At 45.5% G+C, this 24,349-nt stretch overlaps 1 protein-coding gene across 1 annotated transcript in view; it reads right to left on the reverse strand.

Annotated features, from left to right (window-relative positions):
- TNFAIP8 (TNF alpha induced protein 8) overlaps positions 1-19,312 on the reverse strand; it is a 106,550-nt gene extending 87,238 nt beyond the window's left edge. The window contains exon 1 of the mRNA XM_081132255.1: positions 19,160-19,312. Coding sequence (XP_080988381.1) covers position 19,160 — 1 coding nt within the window. The 5' untranslated portion in view covers positions 19,161-19,312. The remainder of the gene's footprint in view (positions 1-19,159) is intronic.
- Positions 19,313-24,349: the final 5,037 nt, after the last annotated feature.

A 24,349-nucleotide genomic window follows, 5' to 3' on the forward strand; every position in this document is an offset into this window, starting at 1 on the left:
AACTGAGCACATGCTTTCTCCCACCTCCATGTAATCTACTTTATGTTCCTTCAACATCAAATGCATAAACGCTGCAAAACTGTTATTCTTGGGAGCATTTGAAATCTTGCTTCCCAACACATGTCGTCAGTTTGGCTCAAATACTCATAAAAGTTCTCTACAGATTTGGACTTTTCTTATGTCAACATGGTCTTAACAGAGTCCTTCTCATAGGTCTTCTGGGGACTCACTGTAGCTGGGCTGGGTGACCAATAAGACCGAATATCTCTTGTTAAGTCACAAATAAAAACAGAACAAAACAGGACCAATCTTTCATGGGTCCTTTTATAGACCAAACCATACATACAGGTAACCTGGCCCAGAAGGTAAATTTACTTGAATCAACATTTGTATTAATGACTCTGACCAATGATAAAAGTAGCAAAATAATCAAGAGCCTCTCTATAGGAAAGCTACAAAACACATTAGCAGACAGTTGGTTCTCATTGTAAAAAGCAGTGAATGTGGCTTTCAGTCAATAAAGGGAGCACAAACCTAGTCAATTTAGCCTAGGGCTAACGTAAGAAGATTGAGTTCCAAGAATGGGTGTACAGTGCTTGTTAGAATTCTGTGAAGTTCAGTTTTAAAAGCCACCCCCCACCCCCCCACCCCCCCCCCGCTTTGTAGACTATATCAAGAGACCTCAAAGAGATTCTGGTATTTAGTCTAATGATTTCCATATGTTAAACACACCTCATTGCTATAGGCACCAGTCAGATTAGTTTCTTCTGAAAAAGGAGACTAGAGATTGATTCTTCTACGTAAAATTATTCCATCCCATTAGTGCTGGAGACCTAAAATCATTAGCAAACAACCGGGGGCTAGTTTTACAAACCCGTTGATAAGGGAAAGCTGCCTTCCAGCTGTTCCCAGCAAGCCTCTGTAAATAAAGAGCCATTGCTTGGGCAAACACTTTCTAATCTCCTAAAGATGCACATTTCATTCAAGAAAACATTTTTAAAGAGGCTCATGATCTTAACCTCGTTTATTGTGCTGCAAACTTCAATCGGATTAATATTTCGTTAATATTCTGCTCCTGTATGTCCCAGCAACATCAGAATAAGATCAGGTCTTCTAAACAGATTCAATGCCGACACTCCCTCAGGCTGCATCTTTGTTTTATAGTCTCCGTTTCTTGCTCAAGAGAGGCAACATTCAACTGAACCCCAAACATTTCATTGAGAAACAGAATCAAAGGTCCATAAAAGCATGGGAAACTGTGTAGGAAATAATGTTAAGAAAAAAGCAGAACATTAAGCTGTGTATACACTATGGTCACAGCTATAATATATGACTAGGGCTAAAGATGGAAAGTAATATGAAAAATGAAGTTGTTTTCTCACACACACCTATAACCTTATGTTTTTTCTTTCTAAATTTCCTTGACTTCTACTGTGGTTGTCTCAATTTACTTCCTTCTGGTGTAGTTTGTTTGCTTTTTTAAATTATATCAAGATAAGATCTCACTTCATGAGCCCAGTTACTCATGTAAAGGGTAGTGACTGCCTGGGCCACCCTAGATAGATGCCTGAGTGTCTCTTCCTAAAAATTCTTTAAGGACAGCAATTCCACAATTTCCAAGTTCCTTTTTGTTTGTTTCAAGCTAAAATAATCCTTTTAATGACAGTAAAAAGGGTATTTGGGCAAATCATTAAAAGGAAGTCATTCATTAATACATATTTCTGAGGACATGGGTAAAGAGTTGAGTTCCAGAGATGGACAAAACATAGGCATTGCCCTCGGGAAGATACTCTAGTGGGGCCAAGGGCACAGACGGCTGCAAAGGAAAGTAAAATGCCATAAGGGATAAATTCAACATAAAGATAGGGAACCCAGAGGAGCTATACAAATTCTTAACAGGAAGAAATTACTTCTGGACATTTTTTCTGGTAAAGAATTGAGCCAGCAAAGCTTACATGGAGGGGGTTACATCTGAACTGGATCCTGAAGGACAGTCTAATTTTGTCTAGGAGAGAGAAATGATGGGCATTACAGGACAGGGGGCTTTAGCCAGCAAAGACAAAATCAGAGAAGAGTGGGGTGTGTCCTAGAATATGCGCAGTTTAGGAATAAGAACCAAAGGAAACATGTGGAGGAATAATGGGGCTCCAACCTTGCCTCGACTGTGCAGAAAAGGGTGGGGCAAGTGAGCAAATATTAGCCTTTGGGGCCTGGGCAAGGAGCCTTGCATTTGCTGCAGTATTTAGTCTAGAAAACTTGTTTTGCAAGTGAGAAGAGATAGAGTCTCTGAAGAGCATGCCATTCACCTACACATCCCTGCGGTAGCACTGTGCCTGGTGCTTAAGAGGTCCTCAGAGTACTGCTTGAATGCATGGTGACAAGCCAACATGCTCTGCTGCTCCGCCACATTACTCTTTTGAACTTGTTTGTGATAGACATAGGGGACCATTGACAATTTGGGATTAGAGGGACACAGTAACTGCAGCTGTGTACAGCAGCCCTGGCAGGGTAGCTCAGGTAAGGTTAGAGCATCGCCCCAATACATACACCAAGGTTGCAGGTTTGATCCCGTCAGGGCACATACAACTATCAACCAATGAATGCATAAACAAGTAGAACAACAAACTGATGTTTCTCTCTTTCTCTCACTTCCTCTCTCTCTCTCTCAAATCAGTCAATAAAAAAATAAAACATTTTTAAAGAGTACAGTAGGGCTGGGAGGTGGAATGGGGAGTTACCTAATGTTCAGAGCCTAAAGTGTTTGCAGACAACATCTTGCTTTGCTTAGCATGCTTTGTTCAGACAGATTTTTCTAAGGCAGTATTAGAATGCCTCAAAAATTCAACTGAAATTTAAATTCTCTGCTTTACCCAATGTATTTTGATTTTGAAATTTCACCATTATAGAAGGTATAAAATGAAAAGTTAAACTCCTTTCCCCTCTTCCAACCATAGTTTCACCATTAATAGTATATTGTTCATGCCTGTGAAAAAATGCTTATACATTCATAAACATATAAAGTGCCTTTTTAAAAAACATAATGAAATCATTATTTTGCTTTTTTATTTAATCTCTCTTGGAGATCTTTCCATATCAGTGCACAGAGAGCCACCTTGTTCTAAAGCCGCATAATGTTTCACCTCAAGGAAGCACCATAATGTATTTAAGTCGCCAATGCATATTTAAGTCATTTAGAATTTTTGTTTTATTCATACTTAAAAACAACACTGTAATAAACTCCTTTTATCCCAAATTGAATTCACTTGTGGTCATTTGTATCCGCCTCCTAGATAGTCACAGATGGGCTCTCTGGTATAAGACATAATTTAGCAAATTTCCTCATATGTTACTATAATTAACAATCACTTATCTTAGCAATTAAAGGGAACACAAAGATAATCTAAAAATACATTTACTCACAGGAGTTTTATGTCCTGTTACAGCCCTGGAGCCTCCTAGAAAGACTCAGGGCCCAAGTTCTGGCTTCCCACCCTGAGCTGCTGGTGCAGAATTCCCCACCCCACGCCGGGGCAGACAGCATGCTTCCCAGAGGCCTCAGGATTACCGCACTAGCTCAGTCCATGGCTTGGCCTTCCCTAGTTTCCATGCTCCAGATGACAACTAAATGTGCAGGTGATAACAGTCAGAACCGCAGAATTTCAGAGCTAGGAGGAATTAGAGATCATCTAGTCTATACCTTACATTTCTTAAATTTGGCAATTATGACCTAGAGGGTTGAATATCCCAGTGAGATCATACAACCAGTCTCTGCACAGCCCACCTTCCCATGTCCGTCCAGAGCTTTTCTAATTACATATAGCCAAATAATGTCTGCGTCCTTTGTTTAATTATTTCAAAAAGACCATGTAAGCAAAATTTGTCTATATATTCCCTTGAGTAGAAATAATGATGCTTAAAAAAAAAAAAAGACCATCTGAGAACATATGTAGAGACAGCCTAAATAGTAAGAAATTCAAAAACCTTATTTTAAATAATTTTAATTTCTTTCTCCACCAAATTCACTGCTAGAATGTCTAACAAATTTCGAAACTGGCACATATAACTTCACCTCCCTTCTTATGCTGTCACTGAGGCCTTAGCTACGCTGCTGACTTGTTATCAGCAAGGCATGGAACTGCCCAGTTGTCTGCAGCCCTGACCATGGGATTTCCAATCCTGGGACTACTCCAGGCTGAGTCTTGAGCCACATTTGCATCACTCCCACTCCCACTCCCACTCATGCGAGGGTCTAAATCAGGGACCTCAAATAGGCCCTGAGAAAAGTCTGTTCAAGGTCTAAACATCATAGAGTAGCCAGCTCCACCTTCCAAGCCCCGGAGCCCAGCTCTGTTACTGACCTAGAATAAACCCCTGCAACCTGGCTCAGTGAAGTGTGTGTTTCTGCATGAGGAAGTGAGTATATAGCAATATGGTCACGAACCAAGGGATGTGACTATCAGCTATGCTCCTGACCCTGGGAAGGACTTGAACTCTCCTGGTCTCAGTTTCCTCCTTTTTAAAATGGGAAAATAAGGACAGAACCTAGGGTTTGGCAATGTATAGAAACATCTTAGTACCACACCTGGCACATAGTAAGTGCTCAATAAATGTGGAGCCTCACCACCACAGCTGGCTCACACAGGGCCAACAAGAAACAAAAGGCAAAAGGCAGCTGAGAGTAGGAAAAGAAAAAAAGGCTTCAGAATGACTTCTGTTGAGTTAATACAGGCCAAGTAAAAAATGATTACATTTTTACACAAGTCCATATTTTCTGTGGAGATTCCTAGGAGCAAAGTCATTCCCAGGACAGTTTCAATTGAAACTTGAAATGCTAGATCTGGGGGGAAAAACCCACTAGGGCTGGTCAGGCTGGCGATCTGCCCCCCATGGGCCCAGACACAGGAGTGGAGAGCCTGACTTCAGCCGTCACCTCAGGGGCACTGGCCAAGCACAGAACGGTGGGTGGGTCGGAAATTCCTCAGGTCATGGGGGCTTTTCCCTATCACCAACTCTGTTTCCCTGTGTGGCCAAGGCTTCACTATTTCTTCATACCTGAAATAAGAGATCATCTCAGCATTCAATCCATGGGGGAAGAGCCACTATTCCATTACCTCTGGATTATTCTCGCCATTGCTTTTGTAGGGTGAGTGTTTTTAAAAACTATATCATAACGTTGGCTCTGAGATACTCAAAAGGACTGGAACAGAAAGTCTGCATGGCTCACAGACCAGGACCGAACAAGGAGAGCCAGGGCAAGGACACCGCAGGACTAGCGCAGGCTGGGCCCAAGGTCTTGTGCATGTAGCAGATATGCTGAGAAACAGGAGAGCTTGTGTCAGAGGTCACAAACCCTACTGTCTATAGGAGGCAGGCAGATGAATGACCAGGGTAATACAACAGAGGCTTGGGCCAAAAAGGCATGTATGCACCACTAACTGGCATTTAAAATTTATAAACGAAACACAGTATGTTAAACAAAATGCATCAGGGATCACATCTGGGCCTAGGGCTCCCATTCTGACATCCTGCCGTGGGTTGTAGTAGATAAGAAGTGAAAAGCGAAAAGGTCAGCCAAGAAAGGAAAGGGCAGGTGGTGCCACAGCCCCCTCGGAGAGGCCTGGGCCTTAAAACCCACAATGAAAGGCCATTGTTCCCATGAGCCCTACCTAAAACCACAACAGGGCAGTGGGCATGGAGACCATAGTAGCATCCAGTGTAGAGCCAGACACTCCGTGAGCCAGGGGTTCCCAGCGTGCTGGTCCTGGAAACCCAGTACACGAGAACATGGTCCGACAGCCCGACACTGTGAGCGCAGGAACAGCCCCAACCGGATGGGTGCAGGCTCAGGGGAGAGCCTGCCTCAGTGAGCACAGCTGTGTCTGAGGCTAAGTCGCCTGATTGGAGGAAAAGAGTCAAAGGGACAGGGAAGTTCCTGACAGGCTAAAAAGGAAAGGAAGAAACCCACATCCTTTCTCATCATTTCTTTCATAAACAAGTATATATTTAGTGCTAACGCTAGACACACTCAACAAGGTGCAGCTGAGGTTACAAAGATTAAAAGCTACAGGTGCTGAGAGTAAATGGCTTATTCTGAGTTAACAGGAGGGAGAGCTTATATGGCACCGTGGTTGGCCAGGTCATAAACTTGGATTTGGTAACATAATAGCTCACTAGTCACTGTACTAGAATGTTAGGAAGACAGCAGACTGAAGGAAACAAATATGTAGTTGATGCTCTCAAAAGTGCTAAAGAGAGCAGGTCATATAGAGGGAAAGAAAATGAGATGATCATAATCAGACTTGTTGACAACAATACTTTGTCAGAAGAAAATAGAGTAACATTTAAGATTCTCAAGGAAAGAAAACATGCGCCAAGGATGTTATATCCAAAACTGACCTATAAAAATAAAAGGTTACAGACTAAGTGTTATCAATGAATTAGGGAATATTGTTCCCATGAGTCCCACCTAGGAATCTCCTGCAGAAAGAGCTTCAACCAAAATGTCTAAAGACACTGATATGAGGACTGATAATAAGCAGCAGTTATAGTTACCTGTAGAAATAAGGAGACCACTGTATGTTGAGTGAAAGCTGATCAAATGAGTAATTATAGGATATCCTGTCTCCTCTGTGACTATAAAAACTAGGATTCTAAGTGTGAAAGAAAGGAAATACAAATGTCATATAGAAGGGGTTAAACAAAAAAACCCAGGCTTGAACTTGGCTTGGAAATATCAATTTGAATGCACAATGTCTTATATCTTAACATGTGATTATCTGTTTATATGTAAATGTATGTATGTGTATGTATGTATTTTCCCAGCTGTAACCAGTAAAAAAGCCTAGAGACAATGACCATTCCAGTGCATGATCATCCCTAACTCCTGGATGCTGGCCCTGAAATACTATTCTCATGGAAAGAAATCAGAGATTACTGAAGAAATGGCTGATTCCAAGTACAAGACAAGCCTAAATCACCTTCACATACCAGATAGCACAGAGCCATCAGGTTGTTAAGGTCATGTCAGGAAGACTCAGGAGCTCGAGGCTCCCACTGGTCAAAGATGGGACTACTTCGGTCTTAGTAAAAATTAAATTTCAATGGATTGAAACCCATCAAATATATTTAATTCCAAAATCATAACACTTTATAAAAACCAAATGGTCACCTTCTGAGAATAAGAGGAAACCAATTCTTGAAAACTGGACAAATCAAAGGAAAGAATCAAGCATTTACCTGTATTTTCTATGTGAACTGTACCACTGGGTAATCAAATAACAGATTGAAGGGGAGCTTATCCTTATAAATTATTCCAACTAATAAATAAAATCAAAGCAATAGAATTAGAATGTCACCATTCTGCAATTCCTAATGAATTAATAAGTTGAGACAGTGAGGATCAACAATTGCTAATGTCAAAAAGGATTGGAAAAAACAGACATCATGTGCCTCCCAGTGAAAGGATGCAGCACCTGTCATCATGCCAAAGGGATCAAACCTGAGTCTGATTAAGCCTCTGGACCCAGATGCAGGAAATAGAGGGCAAATTAACAAGTTGAAGTGCACCATGAATGTGCCTCTTTCACTGTATCAAGACTGAAGGAAACTACAAATCAAACACTGCAGGTCTGCCAACAGAAAAATCATATATATTTTTTAAAATTTTTAAAAATATATCTTTATTGATTTCAGAGACAGGAAGGGAGAGGGAGAGAGAGAAATAGAAACATCAATGATGAGAGAGTCATTGATCGGCTGCCTCCTGCACGCCCACCACTGGGGATCGAGCCTGCAACCCGGGCATGTGCGCTGACTGAGAACCAGGATACGGCCTCCTGTATCCTAGGTCGATGCTCAACTGCTGAGCCATGCCCCAGCCAGGCGAAAAATCATATTTTTTAAATGGAGGAAGATATTAAGGGAATCTGTAGATTAAAAGAGACTTAAAAGACATCAAAATTTTAAGAAATGGGCAAGACTAAACTACAATGAGTCAGGCTGCTCACTTGGATGATAAAACCATAAAGAGATTTGAGGAAGTGATTACTATAGAAGTCGTGATGGCATGTACTTTGGGGGAAGTGGAGGGACATATGATTGAGACAGGATATATGAAGGTGCTTTTGGGGTAGGAAGCAAAGTTCTACTTCTTGACCTGAGTGATCACTATGAGTGACTGCACACACAGCACTAAATCTACTAAGGCCAATTCCCTGCTGCCTAAGCCTTCTGCAGGGTGCAACCCTGGCACAAGGATCATCGAGAAGTCCCACCTTTTATAAAACTTTCCTCACGCAAAGACAGTATGACCCGAGGATGAATCTGCCATCATGTGGATTGGCACTCAACAGCGTTAGCCAATAATAAAGACACATTTCTCTGAGTTATTCAAGTTGTCCAACCTCTTCTTAATATGAAACAGGAGATCAATGTTATCCTCTCAATTTGGGCCGTGCTGCTCCACTGATTTTGAACTTCTACTTCCCTACTTTGAAATGTAAATTACATCTGAAGTAAACAGGATTTTTGGTACAATCTGCAGATGGAAACAGGTCCTAAATGACAGATCCTAAGTGCCGGGATGGGGCCCTGCACACTCCGCCTCCCTCTGTGTCTGGCAGAGGAGACTGGTGACTTGTTGAAGGTCACCAGGTGAGTGCACCCTCCATGGTTCACCTTTTTATTACTGAAAATAATAAAATGTGAAAAATAAAATCTGGATGCAAGCTATGAAGAAGACCCTGATTGCTGGAGAGGTAACAGCCTTTGAGAGTTAAGAGAAAATGAGGGAGTTTGCAGCATTTTATTAAGGGGTCAAATTCTGTAGCAGTTCAGAGCACAAGTATGGGATGGTGCCAGGTGTGAATCCCAGCTCTGCCAGGGACATTCAAAACCACACAGTCTCTCATCTGTAAACTCAGATTAACAGTGATACCTTTCTCATAGATCCCTTATGAAGATTTAATGAAATAGTGCGTATAAAGCATTTGCCCATTATAGGTACTCAGTAAATGTTTGTCATGATGACTGCCATTGGGATTGTGGACATTGCCAGAAAACATAAAGAACACTCTATTTGATGGACATCTTCCGGGTCTGAATGCAGGATGAAGACATGCAAAGTAACTAGTGCTATTTTTATAAACCCAGAGTCCTCAACATCAAAAAGTCACTGGTAGTAGTAATTAAGTATATGTAATAGTCAACACCTTCCACATCTTTGTTTTGTTTTTCTCCCAACTACTCATCATGGGTAGTCAGTTTTCATTCCAATAAAACCTGGGATATTATATCAGTAATAGTGACGGACTTAGCGGGACAGCTTCTAGGGCAAGGGAGCTGGGTCTAGTGCAGATGTTGTTAGTAGCTCAGTAACCATGCCCCTCTCCCTTCTTCCTATTGGCACAGCCACCTCCCACTGAGGAGGTCCCCTCAGCACCCACTGCGCACTTTCACAGCTTCCCTTGCAGCTATGACTCAGTGCTGGCCAAGAAGACCTGAGGGAGCTTCAGGAGAGATTTTATCCCCTGATGAAAAGAATCAGACACTACAGAGAACAGATTTGTTGCTGCCCTCTCTGGGTCCCCCACCCCCACATCCTTACACACTTCCTGCCTCTGAATGAGGTGGGGGGTAGTGTAAGCAATCCACTGCTGAGGAAACCATTTTCTGCCCACGAGGCGGCAAGTTTGTAGGAAAAAAGTTAACATGCTAAGGATGGGAGAAGAGAAAGATGAAAAGAACCTGGCCCCTGATGATACTGAGTCACTGACTCAACTTTGGATGGGACCAACCCCAGACTACCCTTCATGTAAGATCACTTAATGCCTTTACTATTCAAACCACTCTTAGTTGAGTGTTCTCTTACTTGAAGTCTAAAGCATCCTGATTGTTTCGGGATGAACTGTAATCAGCCAGAATAATATGTAGAAGCCCTAATCTGCAGTACCTAGAAATGAGACTATCTTTGGGAGATAGGGTTTTTAAAGAGGTGACTCCACTGAAATGAGGCTGTTAGGAGGCAGTCTGAATGGTGTCCTTATAAGAAGAGATTTGGACACACAGACATCAGGGACACACACACAGGCACACACAAAAGCTGAGAGAGGGTCAAGGTGGTGAAATAGGTAGATGCTGTGTTTGCCTCCTCCCATGGCCACAACAAAATTACAACTAAGTTATAGAACCATCAACCTGGAGAACCAACTGAAGACTAGCTGGACATAAGTCCTATAACTAAGGATATAAAGAAGATGCCGCCCAGCTGGGCATGGCTCAACGGTTGAGCATCCAGGTGATCGGGGTTTGATTCCCGGTCAGGGCATATGCCCAGGTTGCGGGCTCGATCCCCAGTTGGGGGCGTGCAGGAGGCAGCCGATCAATGACTCTCTCATCGTTGATGTTTCTCTCTCTCTCTCTCTCCCTCCCTCTCCTTTCCTCTCTCTGAAATCAATAAAGATATATTTTTTTAAAAAAGAAGCCATGTTCAGACTGAATTAAAAAAAAAAAAAAAAAAGAGCTGAGAGAATTTGTTGCCAGCAGCTTTGAGCTAGAAGAAATATTAAAGGAAGTTCTTCAGGCTGAAGGACAAAAAAATACCTGATGGACACTTGGGTCTACCCTAAAGAATGAGGAGCCCCCAAATATAGTAAATAAGTGGATAAGTACTTTAAAAACCATTTTTTCATGTTTTAATTTCTTCAAAAGATAATTGTTTAGAGTAAAAAATAATAACCATGATTTCTGAAGACTATATATGCAGATGTAAATCCTATGACAATAACATAAAGGGTACTATATGTAATATACTTTACCAAGGTGATTGTTATTGAGGTAATTCTGTCCCCCACCCCAAATTCATGTGTTGAAGCCATTCCCCTCATGTGACCGGAGATAGGGCCTTTAAAGAGGCAATTAAGGTTAAATGACATTGTAAGTGTGGGGCCCTAATCCAGTATGACTAGTGTCCTTATAAAAAGAGAGACACCAACAATGCATGCACACACAGAAAAGACCATGTGATGAAACAAGGTGGCTGTCTACAAGTCAAAGAGAGCGGCCTCAGGAGAAACTTAACCTGCCGATACCTTGATCTTGGCCTTCCAACCTCCAGAACTGTAAGAAATAAATTTTTATTGTTTAAGAGCGGCCTAGCCTGGCCAGCCTGGCTCAGCAGTTGAGCATCAGCCTATGAACAGGAGGTCACACAGTTCAATTCCCAGTCAGGGCACATGCCCAGGTTTTAGGCTTGATCCCCAGTGAGGGGGGGGGAGGAGGCAGTCAATCAATGACTCTCTCATCATTGATGTTTCTCTCTCTCTCCCTCTCCTCTCCCCTCTCTGAAATCAATTTTAAAAAAATATATATATATATAAAAAAAGAGCCACCTAGTCTGTGATATTTTGTTATGGCAGTCCTAGCAAACTATTACAGTGATACAGCATACTATTCATTGTCATGAATATACAAATTTTAAGACAACCATAAAAGGGAACAGAACTTACAAAGGGTTGGCTGAGGGGTAAAATTAGGGGTGGATGTGCTTGTAGGGAATTCAGAGTCCCAGGTATGCACCAGGAAGACAGAAATGGTTAATTCTCTGCCCCTGCTGTCTGCCTCCACAAGCCACCACCAATCCTCTTTCCTCTGCCCCCTTTTCCAAATTGTGAAGCTGGAAGAACCCTGAGGGCTGGATAGAAAGGAAGATTGAGGCAAGACTCAAATGAGTCCATTGTCATACTTGTTGGTCCCTGGTCAAATATTTAAACCTAGAGGGAAAAAATAGTAATTCTACTAAAATTAGTGCTAGGCATGTGTCATCAGTAGCAGAACTTTATTATTCATAATTTCCATATTAACTGAATTTATTAGAGTAATAAATTGAAAACTGACCAGAATTCATAAATAGGGAAGAAAATCTCAAGTACTAGCACAATTCAAAATGCAAAAAATAGCCCCAGCCAGACATGGCTCAGCGGTTGAGCATCGACCTAGGATCCAGGCGATTGGGGTTCGATTCCCGGTCAGGGCACATGCCCCGGTTGCGGGCTCCATCCCCAGCAAGGGGGGCATGCAGGAGGCAGCCAATCAATGACTCTCTCTCTCTCCCTCTCCCTTCCTCTCTCTGAAATCAATAAAGATATATTTTTTTAAAAACACACAATCAAAATGCAAAAAATAAAGGAGGAGAAGGAGCAGAAAGAAAGAAGAAGTTACAAAGAGGTGGCCTCAAGGGAAAAATATTCTGTTCTCTGTTTTCCCATTGCCCACCATTTTAAAATGAGAGGGGTGCTCTGAGAACAGGATCGATCCCTGACGGTGCCAGGACTCAGGACATGGGGTTGGTGGGGTAGGGAAAACAGGCCACTTGGCAACTGAGAGTCTTGGGCCTGGGGCTCCTTCCAATGTGTGACACTCCTGAAAACAAAGGACATCCACCCATGTCAGTGATTTACAAAGCAGCGTGAGATGTCCTCAAATCAGCTAGCGCTCTCGATGATGCTGTCAGCACTGCCAGTGATGCAAATTCTAGATTTTCAATGAGTGAACACTGGGCAGACTCCCCAATGTCTCTGCTTCATAGCTTTCGATTCCTGGAAACTTGTGGGCCGGAACTATTGGGTTTGGTTGTCATTTTTTGTTCTTGACCTGGTTGTTGGTCATCATTTTTCAACCCAGTGAGGACCTACTTGAAAAACCACTTTATTATTTCTCAGGATGGCTACACAGGTGTTCATTTCAATCTTCTTTAAACCTTAAAGCTGTACTTTGTACTTTCAAGATTTGTTCTTTACACTGACCAAAAAAAAAAAAAACAACACACACACCAAAAAAACCAAAAGAACCCTATAGATATCTGTTCCTGAATAATCTTCTCTGTACAAGACATAAAAACTAGTCTCCCAAGCTAGGGGTTTTCAGTTTGCTGCACATCAGTCTCCTAGAAATGCAGACTGCCAGGCCATGCCTTTGCGATGCTCCAGGTAGCACCCAGGAATCTGCACTTTTGTACCAAGCTTCCCAGTTGATTCTGTCCTGCCGTCAAGTTGGGAGCTATGGCCCCAGATGAGCCCTCAAATTACAGCGGCACACTGGACAAGTTCAACGTCTCATTTGTCTTATCACCTCTGTGTCTGCCCAGATAAAAACGTTCTCAAACCACCTCTTCAGGGGCACACGGAGCAGGAACACGCCGCTTCCTCGGAAGGCTCCCTGTTGCCACAGAGCCTCTCGCTCTGGCAAGTAATAGCGGTTCTTTCAGGCATTATCACCCCAGGCCATAAACGCAAAGGAGCGAAATGGCTCAGCATGTGCAGCCCAGAGGCCATCACTGGGTGCTCGGGGAGGGAGGTCTGGGCTCACTCACCTCCCCAAGCACACTCTGTGAGTCACCGGGGGCCTGTGTCTACACCAAAGCAGAAGGGAGTCCATGGCCAAGTCAAGACTACTTTGTTCTTCTGGGGCTGTGACAGTATTTAAGCAAACACCAGCCATTTCCCAAAAAACGACCTGATCTTTTTAAAGAGAAGAAAGAAAAAATAAGAGTTGTTGCCTGATCAGAGAGTGGTGTGATCAGGTACTGGACTTACTTCTTAAAGGTCTGAGTCATCGAAGTTTGTTTTGAGCTTTGTGATATGTTGCCAACATTGTGCTTGCAGTTTTTCTCAGAAGGCCACCAAGGCACTTCTGCGGAATTCCCGCGCTGCATCGGCATGTGTGTGAGAGCCTGAACCCAGCCAGCTCAGGAGCCCGAGGCAGGAAAGGATGGGGAGAGTTAGGTCCCCGCAAGCACACGCCGCCTCTGCTTCCCTCACTATGGTTGACAGCCATAAGGTAAGAAGTTCATTTTTTAAAAATAAATAAAACAATAGCCAGGAGTGGAGAAGGCTTGAACTAAATGAATTTGGTTTGAAGAAATAAGAGCTAGGCTTAGAGAAGATATTGGCGAGGTGGGCTATTTCTTACTTTTGGCCCTTTGCAAACATTCCTGTATACTATGTGCCCTAAAGAGTAGCATGTCCCCAGAAAAGTTTGCCCCAGCAGATAATCCTACAGAGGCATCCTTGCCCTCTGCCTCCCAGAACTCTCAAAACTTCCCCTGAGGACATGCTGGCCCGAGTCCCTTTGCGACACCAGGGCAGCTGAGACATATCTTCCTGTCTAATCTTCCTGTCTATTCCTTGGATAATCTGGTTTCACCCATTACCTGTTTTACACAAGGGCCTCCAGAGGTGAAAAGCTAACCCACTGTTCACAACTCAATGCAATGGGTCTTTTAAGAGCTTTGCTCACACACAGGGAGACTTACTGGATGTCACTCTCTTCTTCAAGCTCAGACACCTGAAACCCAGGTGCCCAACTCTGGCTCATCTATCTTTAGCAGCGGCCGAGGCCAGATTTCCCTACATAAGCACGTGACTGTGCAGCTGGGAATCACTGAAACTGTGCTACATCCACGCAGCAATCTGGGCTCCTCTGGCATCATTAGAGGGAAAAAAGAAAGTTCACGCTAAGAGCACACAAGGTACAAGTTACTGCTCTCCCGCTCTATGCCACTATCATTCAGTACAAACACCATCCTCTTGAAACAAGACAGATTTGGCCAATCCAACAAAGCCTACCACGTTCTAGGTGCCTTCTGCATACTGGATAGCACGAGAGGAACATTCTGGCTTAATCCATACAACAATCCCATGACGTAAACACTATTCCCAGTTTCCGGGGGAAGAAACAGGCCTCAGAGAGGTTAAGTAGATTGTCTGAAGTAGCACAGCCTGTGGTGGCTGAGCCAGGAACAGCTGATTCCAGCAGACTCATGTGAACCAAACCTCTTCTTAACTAAACTAAAAGTCATCTTTACTCCTAATGTTTAAGGAAACCACAACAAGTGAAACTTTGGACTTAATTCCATTGTAAGTAAATAAACTCTCAGTGTGGGGTGCTCCAGTAGAGGCCCATGACCTCTCACCTTTTTTTCTTCTTCTTGGTGGGAAAGACTGCTGTAAGCCTGGCCCTCGGTCACTTCGAGAGAAATAAAGTCACGTTGCTCAATAATCCCCCTGATCTCTATTAAAAAGCAAAACCCTAGGAAAACAAACTTGTTACACCCATCCAGCTTTGCAGCTGATTCTGAACCATAAATACTTGCTTTTAGAGAAAAAGCAACTACTCTCCAAAAGGATGGGTGGCTGCTATCTGATTATTATGGAGTCTCTGACATTTTCAAACAAGTTTCTCAGGTAACTTCTATGCTTGACATAAAAGGCCAAGAAAACAAAATCCTGTGGAATTAGGTTTACTGTAGTTATAACAGTGGTTACTGCTAAGAGCACATAGACACCAGAAGAAATGTGGTTGCCCTGGCTGGTTAGCTCAGTTGGTTAGTGCGTCGTCCAGATACGCCAAGGTTGCAGGTTCGATCCCCAGTCAGGGCACATACAAGAATCAACCAATGAATGCATAGATAAGTGGAACAACAAATCGATGTTTCTCTCTCTCATTTCCTCTCTCTAAAATCAATCAATAAAAAGTGTTTTAAAAAGAAGAAATGTGCTCACTTCAGTTTCTTATGATTATGAAATTTAAAAAAAAATTTTAAATGGATTCTTCTATTGTCCTATATATGGCCCTTTACTTTCTTTTTTTTAACACTTTATTAAATTTATTGAGGTGACAATGGTTAATATGAACATATAGGTTTCAGGTGTGGGTTTTTACATTACAAGATCTGTATATTGCTCTGTGTGCCCAAGCCTTTACTTTCTATTGTGAAACAAAGAAGAATTCTGAACCCATTTTTGCCACTATCAGTTTACCTTCAGGGACCCATTCTTAAAAACATTTTTCTGCAAGTCACCAGCCCTCTGGGATCCCATGCCTTCCCATGAACATGAGAGGGTTGTGCACCACCACACACACGGTAGTTCAATAAATGCCTGCTGCCTGCATGAATGGTGCTCGCCTCTCGAAGCTGGACTGAACAGACACACCTCCCAACTTGTATAACAGCAAACGTTACGGTCTAAGATTCACAGGCCAGGTGGTTTCTAAGGTGCCTCTTGCCAATCACATTCTAGAATTATCTGCTCTCTACTTATAGCTCATTTCCTCTTCTTTCCACCAGCATGTAGACTGCAAACTAACCTTCACTGGATAATGTTTGACCTCATTTACATTTTGCAACAAGGTTCGCTGATTTTTTTTTTTTTTTTTTTTTACTCTCAGTGAATCATTCATTTTCAGCTACTGGGAAGCACCATTGGTGGACAAAAGTCTAGAAACTGCAGTCAGCTCAGACCCCAGGGCCAAAGACATGAAAACCAGAGAAGGGAGCGCTGGGATTGTAACCCACAAGGAAACATAAAGGTTGGGGTGTTAGAATCTCCTTCTCAGTGTTTGTTGAGTTCTGACCGTGTGCGTTTGGTATTAAATGCAGGATGTGAGCAGCTTGAGGAAGGGCAAGGTAATGAAAGTTAATCTGGTAGAGCACAGTGCCTTCCCTTCCCTTCTGTATCAGAGCTGATTCTTTCTGTGAATGCCAAAACGGGGTAACTGTCTGCTTTTTATCCAGGTTGGCCCCTGTGCGTGACCCCATTGCCCAAGTCAGTTCCCCTGCTACTGGGGTTGCATTAGTACTCCCTTTCCCGTCCGAGAGAAAACAGGTGGCCCTTACTGTTATCACTGACGTTCCCTGCCTCCTGGAGGTTACCCCATGTTCAACCCCTTCAATTTATACCTGACAAGAATGGAGGGAGTAGGGGAAATGACCTATTCTTCAGGGTGTGGAAACAAAGCTCAATTCTGAGTACAAATGACATCTTCAAGAAGGAAATGTGTTACTCCAAGGGGCTGTCCCAAAGCAGTAAAGGACTAACTGGATCCATTAACTGTGAGACCTCTGTGGTGCCCAGCACTGTGGCATTAAGCAATTTGAAGTTCCCCAAGTCACAAATGACCTAGAAATCTGCTCCTCCCCCCACATGGCATTTCCTAATGAGTACTGTTTGGATGCAATCATTTCTCTCCACACACCCTTTCCTCCAATTTCAAAAGAATGAAGACCTGCAAAGAACAGGCCTCATAAAATACTCTGCTCCTGGCTCTTGCAGTGTGTGTTCACCCTCTGTTTCTGCCATTCTGTTGGGATCCCAGAACAGCCTGTGCTCACGACACCTCACTACACAAATGATTATATCTAGCAATATAGTCAGAACCAGAAAATTAAGACAACACAGATGAGAAGATTTTCCAGTTCACACCACTCCTTTTCCAATTTAAACACACTGGAACATCAGCACATTAGAAGTCTCCTTTAAAGAAAACCTTCAAAGGCCCATTTGTGGAGGATCACTACTTTGGGGGTAATCTTCTTAAATTAATAAATTATTAATGATTCTTAAATTATCAGATAATCTAGATGAATATAATGGCTTTATGAAGCCTACCTCTGTTAATGCAAAAGCTTAATACAAAACATTCAATATCTAAGATATTCATATTTTACAGTGAGGTAAGTAGTAGTCCACTTCCCTAAACTTTATTTACTCAAATTGCAGGTAAACATCAAAAGGTGGGCAAACGGTAGAGGGGGCAATTAACGTGTGTGGAGGGGCACAGGCATCCACAAAATCTACAAAAAAAGGTAACTGTGTTACAGCTCCAGTATTAACAACAGCTTGCTGACTTAACTTCCCATGACAGATCTAATTAGAAGGTGGCAATAAATGTTTCCAGGTGTTTAATTAAGTGTGATAATTATTTCTTTCCTTAAAGAGATGGAGTCATATGTTTACATTTCGAAGCATAATGTTTCCTTAGTTAAAACTCTGTGGAAACGCTTTTGGGTAACACAGGATTCAAACCAGGATGAAAATACCTGTTGCAATAAGCAGCACTTAAAGTGATTTAACAACTCCAACTTGCATATGCCAGTGCACAATGGCCACTAAAGTCTGCTCTGTTCTGGTTATTTCCTTTGGCCACAGAGTTCTGTTATCCTTACACCAAAATGAATAATTTCTACTCAACATGTCATTTCCCTACCAGCATCTCTTAAATGAATTCTTACCAAGGAAGTGGGGAGGTTTTCTGAGTATTTCTACTTTCACAGAAAGAACACACCAAGAATAAACTGAGAGCTAGAAGAATTCAGAGACTATTAGAATTGGATGGGACCTCAGCAACCAGGGAATCATTTCATAGATGGATTCAAGTACAGTACTGCTCTCAATTAATGCTACTGATCAACTTTTTTAAAATGTAGAAATATGCCCTACATTGAGATAATACTGCCCCCCCCACTCACACACACACACACACACACACACAAAATAATTTACGGAGGAAGGGAATTATCAGTTTTAAGTAACTCAAGGATTTTGTTGTTTCAACACTGGGCACTCAACAACTGTCTCCTAGGCTTCCATGGTTTTCTGAGGAGGAGGAGCTCTTTCTACAGAGTCCTGTGTGTTAGAAAATCAGTTGGCTTAGAGATACGGTGTCACCCCTTTAGGTGCCCAAGCCTGGTCGGTCAGCCTGGTCTTGAAAGCGCCCATCAGCCGCCCTGAGTCCGAGGGCGCTCGGCGTTCTCGCTCCAGGCGCCGAGGGCTGGAGCGCCACACGTGCGCACACAACTTTCCTCTCCAATGGAAGTCTCCACCGTTGGATCTCAGGGCAAAACTCTAGTCCCTGCCGGCTGTACAATGAGGGTTGGATTACAATCTCAGGCCAGCATCTCGGTCTGCAATCTGGGGCACCCTGATAACCCGGCGGTCCCTTTCGACAGCACGAGCTGTAACCAGGGGGGCGTGACACACGGAGCCGGGGCCGCGTCCACAGAAGGAAGGAAGAAGCCGCGCGTGGGGCTCAGGGCGGGGTGTGGAAGTTAAGGGGTCGCCCGGGTCGGTAGGGGCTCCTACCCGACTCTCAGACTGTCGCGGCGACGCAGGAACTGAGTAAAACCCGGGGAGTTCCCACGCTGTGCGCGCCCGCACACACACCTACACACACTCGCTCACACGTACCTGCTCACACCCACGCACACTCACTCCTGAAACTCTCGGTGGGCGGAAAGCGCGCCCCCAGGAGGAGCCCACAGCCCAGCAGCCGAGAAAGCCCCGCGAGGGTGCGTGCGGGACCCGCGAGCCGAGGAGTCACTTACTCGGAAGAGGGGGCGCGGCGGCGGCGCCGGGACAGAGACGAGCTGGGCGACCTGACCGCGCGGACCGAGTTTCCCAGTCGGTTGAACGCTCGCGGGCTCCCGCGGACCGAGCAGCCAGGAGCGCGCCGGCGGGCGGGAGAGAAGAAATCAGGAGCCGGGGGCGGGGCGGGCCGGCCCGAAGGGAGGAGCTGAGCGGCGAGGACCGCGGGGAGGGGGGGAGGGGGGCACGGGGGGGGGGGGGATGAGGAGCTGGGAGGCCGGGGTCTGGGCGGGAGGAGGAGCTGGGCGGAGCTGGGGCGGGGGCGGGGGCGGGGCCGGGAGGTGGAGTTGGGGCGGGGGCGGGGCCGGGAGGAGGAGCTGGGAGGCCGGGGTCTGGGCGGGAGGAGGAGCTGGGCGGAGCTGGGGCGGGGGCGGGGGCGGGGCCGGGAGGTGGAGTTGGGGCGGGGGCGGGGCCGGGAGGAGGAGCTGGGAGGCCGGGGTCTGGGCGGGAGGAGGAGCTGGGCGGAGCTGGGGCGGGGGCGGGGCGGGGCCGGGAGGTGGAGTTGGGGCGGGGGCGGGGCCGGGAGGAGGAGCTGGGAGGCCGAGGTCTGGGAGGGAGGAGGAGCTGGGAGGCCGGGGTCTGGGCGGGAGGAGGAGCTGGGAGGCCGAGGTCTGGGAGGGAGGAGGAGCTGGGAGGAGCTGGGGCGGGGCCGGGAGGAGGAGCTGGGGCGGGGCGGGGCCGGGAGGAGGAGCTGGGAGGCCGAGGTCTGGGAGGGAGGAGGAGCTGGGAGGCCGGGGTCTGGGCGGGAGGAGGAGCTGGGCGGAGCTGGGGCGGGGGCGGGGCCGGGAGGAGGAGCTGGGAGGAGCTGGGGCGGGGCCGGGAGGAGGAGCTGGGAGGCCGAGGTCTGGGAGGGAGGAGGAGCTGGGAGGCCGAGGTCTGGGCGGGAGGAGGAGCTGGGCGGAGCTGGGGCGGGGGCGGGGCCGGGAGGTGGAGTTGGGGCGGGGGCGGGGCCGGGAGGAGGAGCTGGGAGGCCGGGGTCTGGGCTGGAGGAGGAGCTGGGAGGCCGGGGTCTGGGCGGGAGGAGGAGCTGGGAGGGCGGGCGGGGCCGGGAGGAGGAGCTGGGAGGCCGGAGTCTGGGCGGGAGGAGGAGCTGGGAGGCCGGCGTCTGGGAGGGAGGAGGAGCTGGCCTCTCGGTGTCTTCAGTTGTAAAAATGAGATACCACCCTCCTAGTCTCCTATTGTGTTGAGACGTTTAAATAAGCTCATGTATTTCTGCACCAGGCCTCGCACATAAAAGCACGTGTGAGTGTCAGCGTCTGTTGCCATTATTATTATTATCGGTATGACCCCCGAAATCCCGCGTGCTCTTTTTTTTTTTTTTTTTTTTTTTAATTCTACTGGCCTCAAGAGTCTGCCTGGCCATGTCTGAGGCCCCTGTGATTTCATCTGGGGACGCTGCAGGGCTTCCTCTCTTAGCTAAAGGCTCGTGGCTCCGGGGAAGCCGGTCTGGCCTCAGCCACCCCCGCGGGCTTCCCTGTGCCAGCCCTGGACGCGGGCAGAGGACTAGCTCTGCACCTGGACGGGGCAGAACCTAGGCCCCCTGCTGAGGAGCCCTGACCCAGGGTGACCACTCTCACGGGCGAGGGCGCTGGGCCTTCCTGGAAAGGGAGTGAACCCATCCATACCATAAACATCCCTTAAGCACCTACCTCCTTTATGGCGGCTCTGGGCACAGAGCTGGGTATGAAGTAATACCAGCAAAACTTAACATGTGCGGATCACTGTTCTAATCCTCACAACAACCTAGATGTAGATCCTGTGGCTACCTTCATTTTACAAACTGAAAGGGAGGTGGAGTGAAGTAGAATTGCCTGCCCAAAATTACACATTTAGGAAGTGAAAAGGTATGGTTGGGAGACAGGGAAATAAACATTTGATGGGTGAAATAGACAAAAATCACAACACATTTGGGTTTAAGGGCCCAAAGAGCAACATATCCAGGGTTCAGAAGTGTTCAGAAGAGGAGATCATGCTGCGGTTGTAGCTCTGAGGAGCGTCAGGAAGGTCTTGCTGAGGGAGGTGATGTCTGAGGTGGGTCTGGGAGAAAGAACAAAGTTAACCAGAAGCTCTAGGTGGAGAAAGGGCACAGTAAACATTTTTCAAGCATTAAGAGAGGTTGGGATAGAAGTGGAGTGGAGATTGGAATGAAGCCAAAAAAAAAAAAAAAAGAACAAAATCCAAGTGTGTTTTCCTATAGGACCTAAAGAATATTAATTTGACCCTTGGTTAGTGGAAAGCCAAAAGGATTTTAAAGATGGGAGACACATCAAATGTTGTTCTAGAAAGGTTAATCTGAAAAACAGCATAAAGAATGCCAGAGCCATGAAACTTGCTTATGAAGTTGTTAAAATATGTCAGGCTGGGACTGTTCACCGTAAACAAAAATCGACTAGGTATTCTGGCTCCAGAAAAAGATTTATAGTCATGTGCTGCTTAACGACAGGGATTCATAGTAAGAAACCCATAGTTAGGCGATTTTTTCTATGTGGGCACATCATAGCCTGTACGTAGGCAAACCTAGATGGTATAGCTTGCTACACACCTAGTCGGTGTGGTACAGCCTTTTGCTCTGTGGAAGGAAGGGGGGGATGATTTTCAGACTACCCTTCTGAGTTCTTGGCTGAGACATTCCTGTAATAAAAGGTAGATTAACAGGAGAAAAACAACAACAGAAAAGTTTAATAACATGTATGTTACCAGAAAGGGGACCTGGCCTTGAAGGGGCCTGCCTAGGGGCAGCTGGTAGTGTGTGGGTTCTTGCCTTTGTGAGGGGAAAATTTCACAACACAAGTCCAGGTGAGTTTTAGAGGACGTTGATTAAAGCCGGGGACAGTGAAACAAGGAAGGGTCTAGGATAGAAGAAGCTACAGGAGAGAGACTGGGTGGGAAATAAGCCTGGGCTGGGCTGCTTTGGCTCACTAAGAAGTCAGAGGAAAGGGGGCCTCCGGGACAGGTTCAGGGGGTTTGCCTGGGACAAACTGCCACTGCCCATTGCTGCACTGGTTGTAGGCCTCATGGTGTCCCTTAGAGTTTAGGAGATGCACGCCTGTGGGGGAAGCTGGGTGGGGGAGGTGTGGGTGTGCTCCTGGGAGGGAGAGCTCAGGAAGGACCTTTGTTTTGAGGGGTTTTAAAGGCTGGGGGTTTATCTTGGGGGAGGATCTCAATAGAATATTCATCAGCTTTATGCTGATTTATCAAAATGAGGTTTCTTCTCTTAACTTCATCTGTCCTTAGGTACTGTTGGCAAACTAGATTTCTGCTGTGTCTCTGAGTTGGGTGATTGATTTAAGCTATTTACCCTCTGGTTTGGAAGGAGAAGTGCAAACCATTTACTCTTTTTAAGTGTCCCTTAGTGAAGATAGGATTTACTAGATGGCTGCAAACTGCTGTTTAACAGTCTGTCTCAGTTTCCCTATTTTGCTTGTCCTAGCTTACTAGCCTGTCTCATGTATACCTCCTGGATACATGGGAGAGACCCAGGAAAACTGAGTAAATTGTCAAAATGGATGAAGCCTCCACCTTAAATACTGTCTTCAGCTGACGACAAAAGATGTTGGGGGTAGAGGAGTCAGTTATGGGAAGTTATTGGGAAAAGCACAGTAACAAGAATAAGGTTGTTATGCAGATTTTACCTTGTTGTCTTGTGTGTTGATGAGTTTCTAGAGACAAGATGATCCCCACTCTTCCTGGTACAGCCAGGGAGACACCTTTGCAAATAGAAATGTCCCTTACAAAGGTAAATGTCTTTTACAAAGAGCAAGTTCTGCTTGGTTTTTGGAGCTTCTCCCATGTCTGCTGTTTCTTAAAATTAACCAGCCTAAAATAATCCTTCTGCCAAGGAGAAATATTTTAGGGTGGCAAATTCTGTTCCCCTACGGCTTCTAGTCTCCGAGCCTATACAGCATGTCACTGCACTGAATATTGCGGGCAGTGTAACGCAGCGGTATTTGTGTAATGGGTTGTGCTACAAAGGCAGTGGGCACAGGAATTTTTCACCTTCATTATAATCTCGTGGGACCGCCGCCGTTTATGTGGTGGGGTGTTGACCAGAACAGCATTATGCCCGGCATGACTGTGCTGGGGGCAGGGGGGAGAAAGGACTGCAGTCCCATGCGTGCAGACATGGCAAGCCACGTGCACACAGGGGAAGCAAGAAGCAGCAGGAAACTTACAGAGGGCAAAGGAAGCTAAAGGGAGGGCTCCTACAACCACCGAGCTCCGCCGTCAACACAGAGTTCTTCCACAGGGCTATCTCCACCGACAGAGTGCGTGAGAGCTCCTCTCACAGGCCCTCCGGATACCTGTCTTGGCTAAATTCTGTCATAAATTTTGACAGGATGCTCTGTTAGGCAGAATAATGACTCCCGGAAAGATGTCCACTCCCTAATCCTCGGAACCTGTGACTATTTTATCTTACTTGGCAAAAAGGATTTGGCAGACGTGCTTAAGGTTAAAGACCTTGAGATAGGGAGATTATCCTGGATTATTTGGGTGGATCTAATCTAATACCAGTTCCATAAAGTGGAAGAAGAGTGAGTTCCAGTGATTCAAAGAATGAGAAGAACTCGACCTGGATTAGGAGCCAAGGAATGTGGGTGGGTGCCCTCTAAGAGCTGGGAATGGATCCCAGCCAACAATAAATGGGAATCCCAGTGCCCTACAACCACACGGAACTGAATTCTGCCAGTAACCTGGATGAGCAAGGAAACGGGTCCTCTCTTTAGAGCCTCCAGAGAGAAACTCAGCTCTACTACTAACACTTTGATTTTATCCTGGTGAGACCCACACGGAACTTCTGACTTACAGGCCTGTAAAATAATAGGTCTGGGTTGTTTAAACCCCCCAAATGGGGGCAATCTGTTGTGGCAGCAATAAGAAACGAATACAGATGCTGAAGGCCTAAACTAAGTAGGTAGAAAGAAGATGGATTCAAGACTTACACAGGCCCTTGCGATTGATGGGATATGGGAGGCGTTGACCTTAAAAAACAAAGCTGTTTTACCAGCAAAATGTGTTTATTTGGGAATATCAGAGAAATTACAATTTAGGACAAGAAAAGTATGGTGACCGTAGGCAAGTCTGAAGAACAGAGGGTTTGCTTTATAGGGGGCAGAAAGAGGAAGTGGGGGGGGGGAGGGCTGTTTCCAAGA

The sequence above is a fragment of the Miniopterus schreibersii genome (assembly GCF_964146895.1).
Source record: "Miniopterus schreibersii genome assembly, chromosome: 3".
Lineage (NCBI taxonomy): Eukaryota > Metazoa > Chordata > Mammalia > Chiroptera > Miniopteridae > Miniopterus > Miniopterus schreibersii.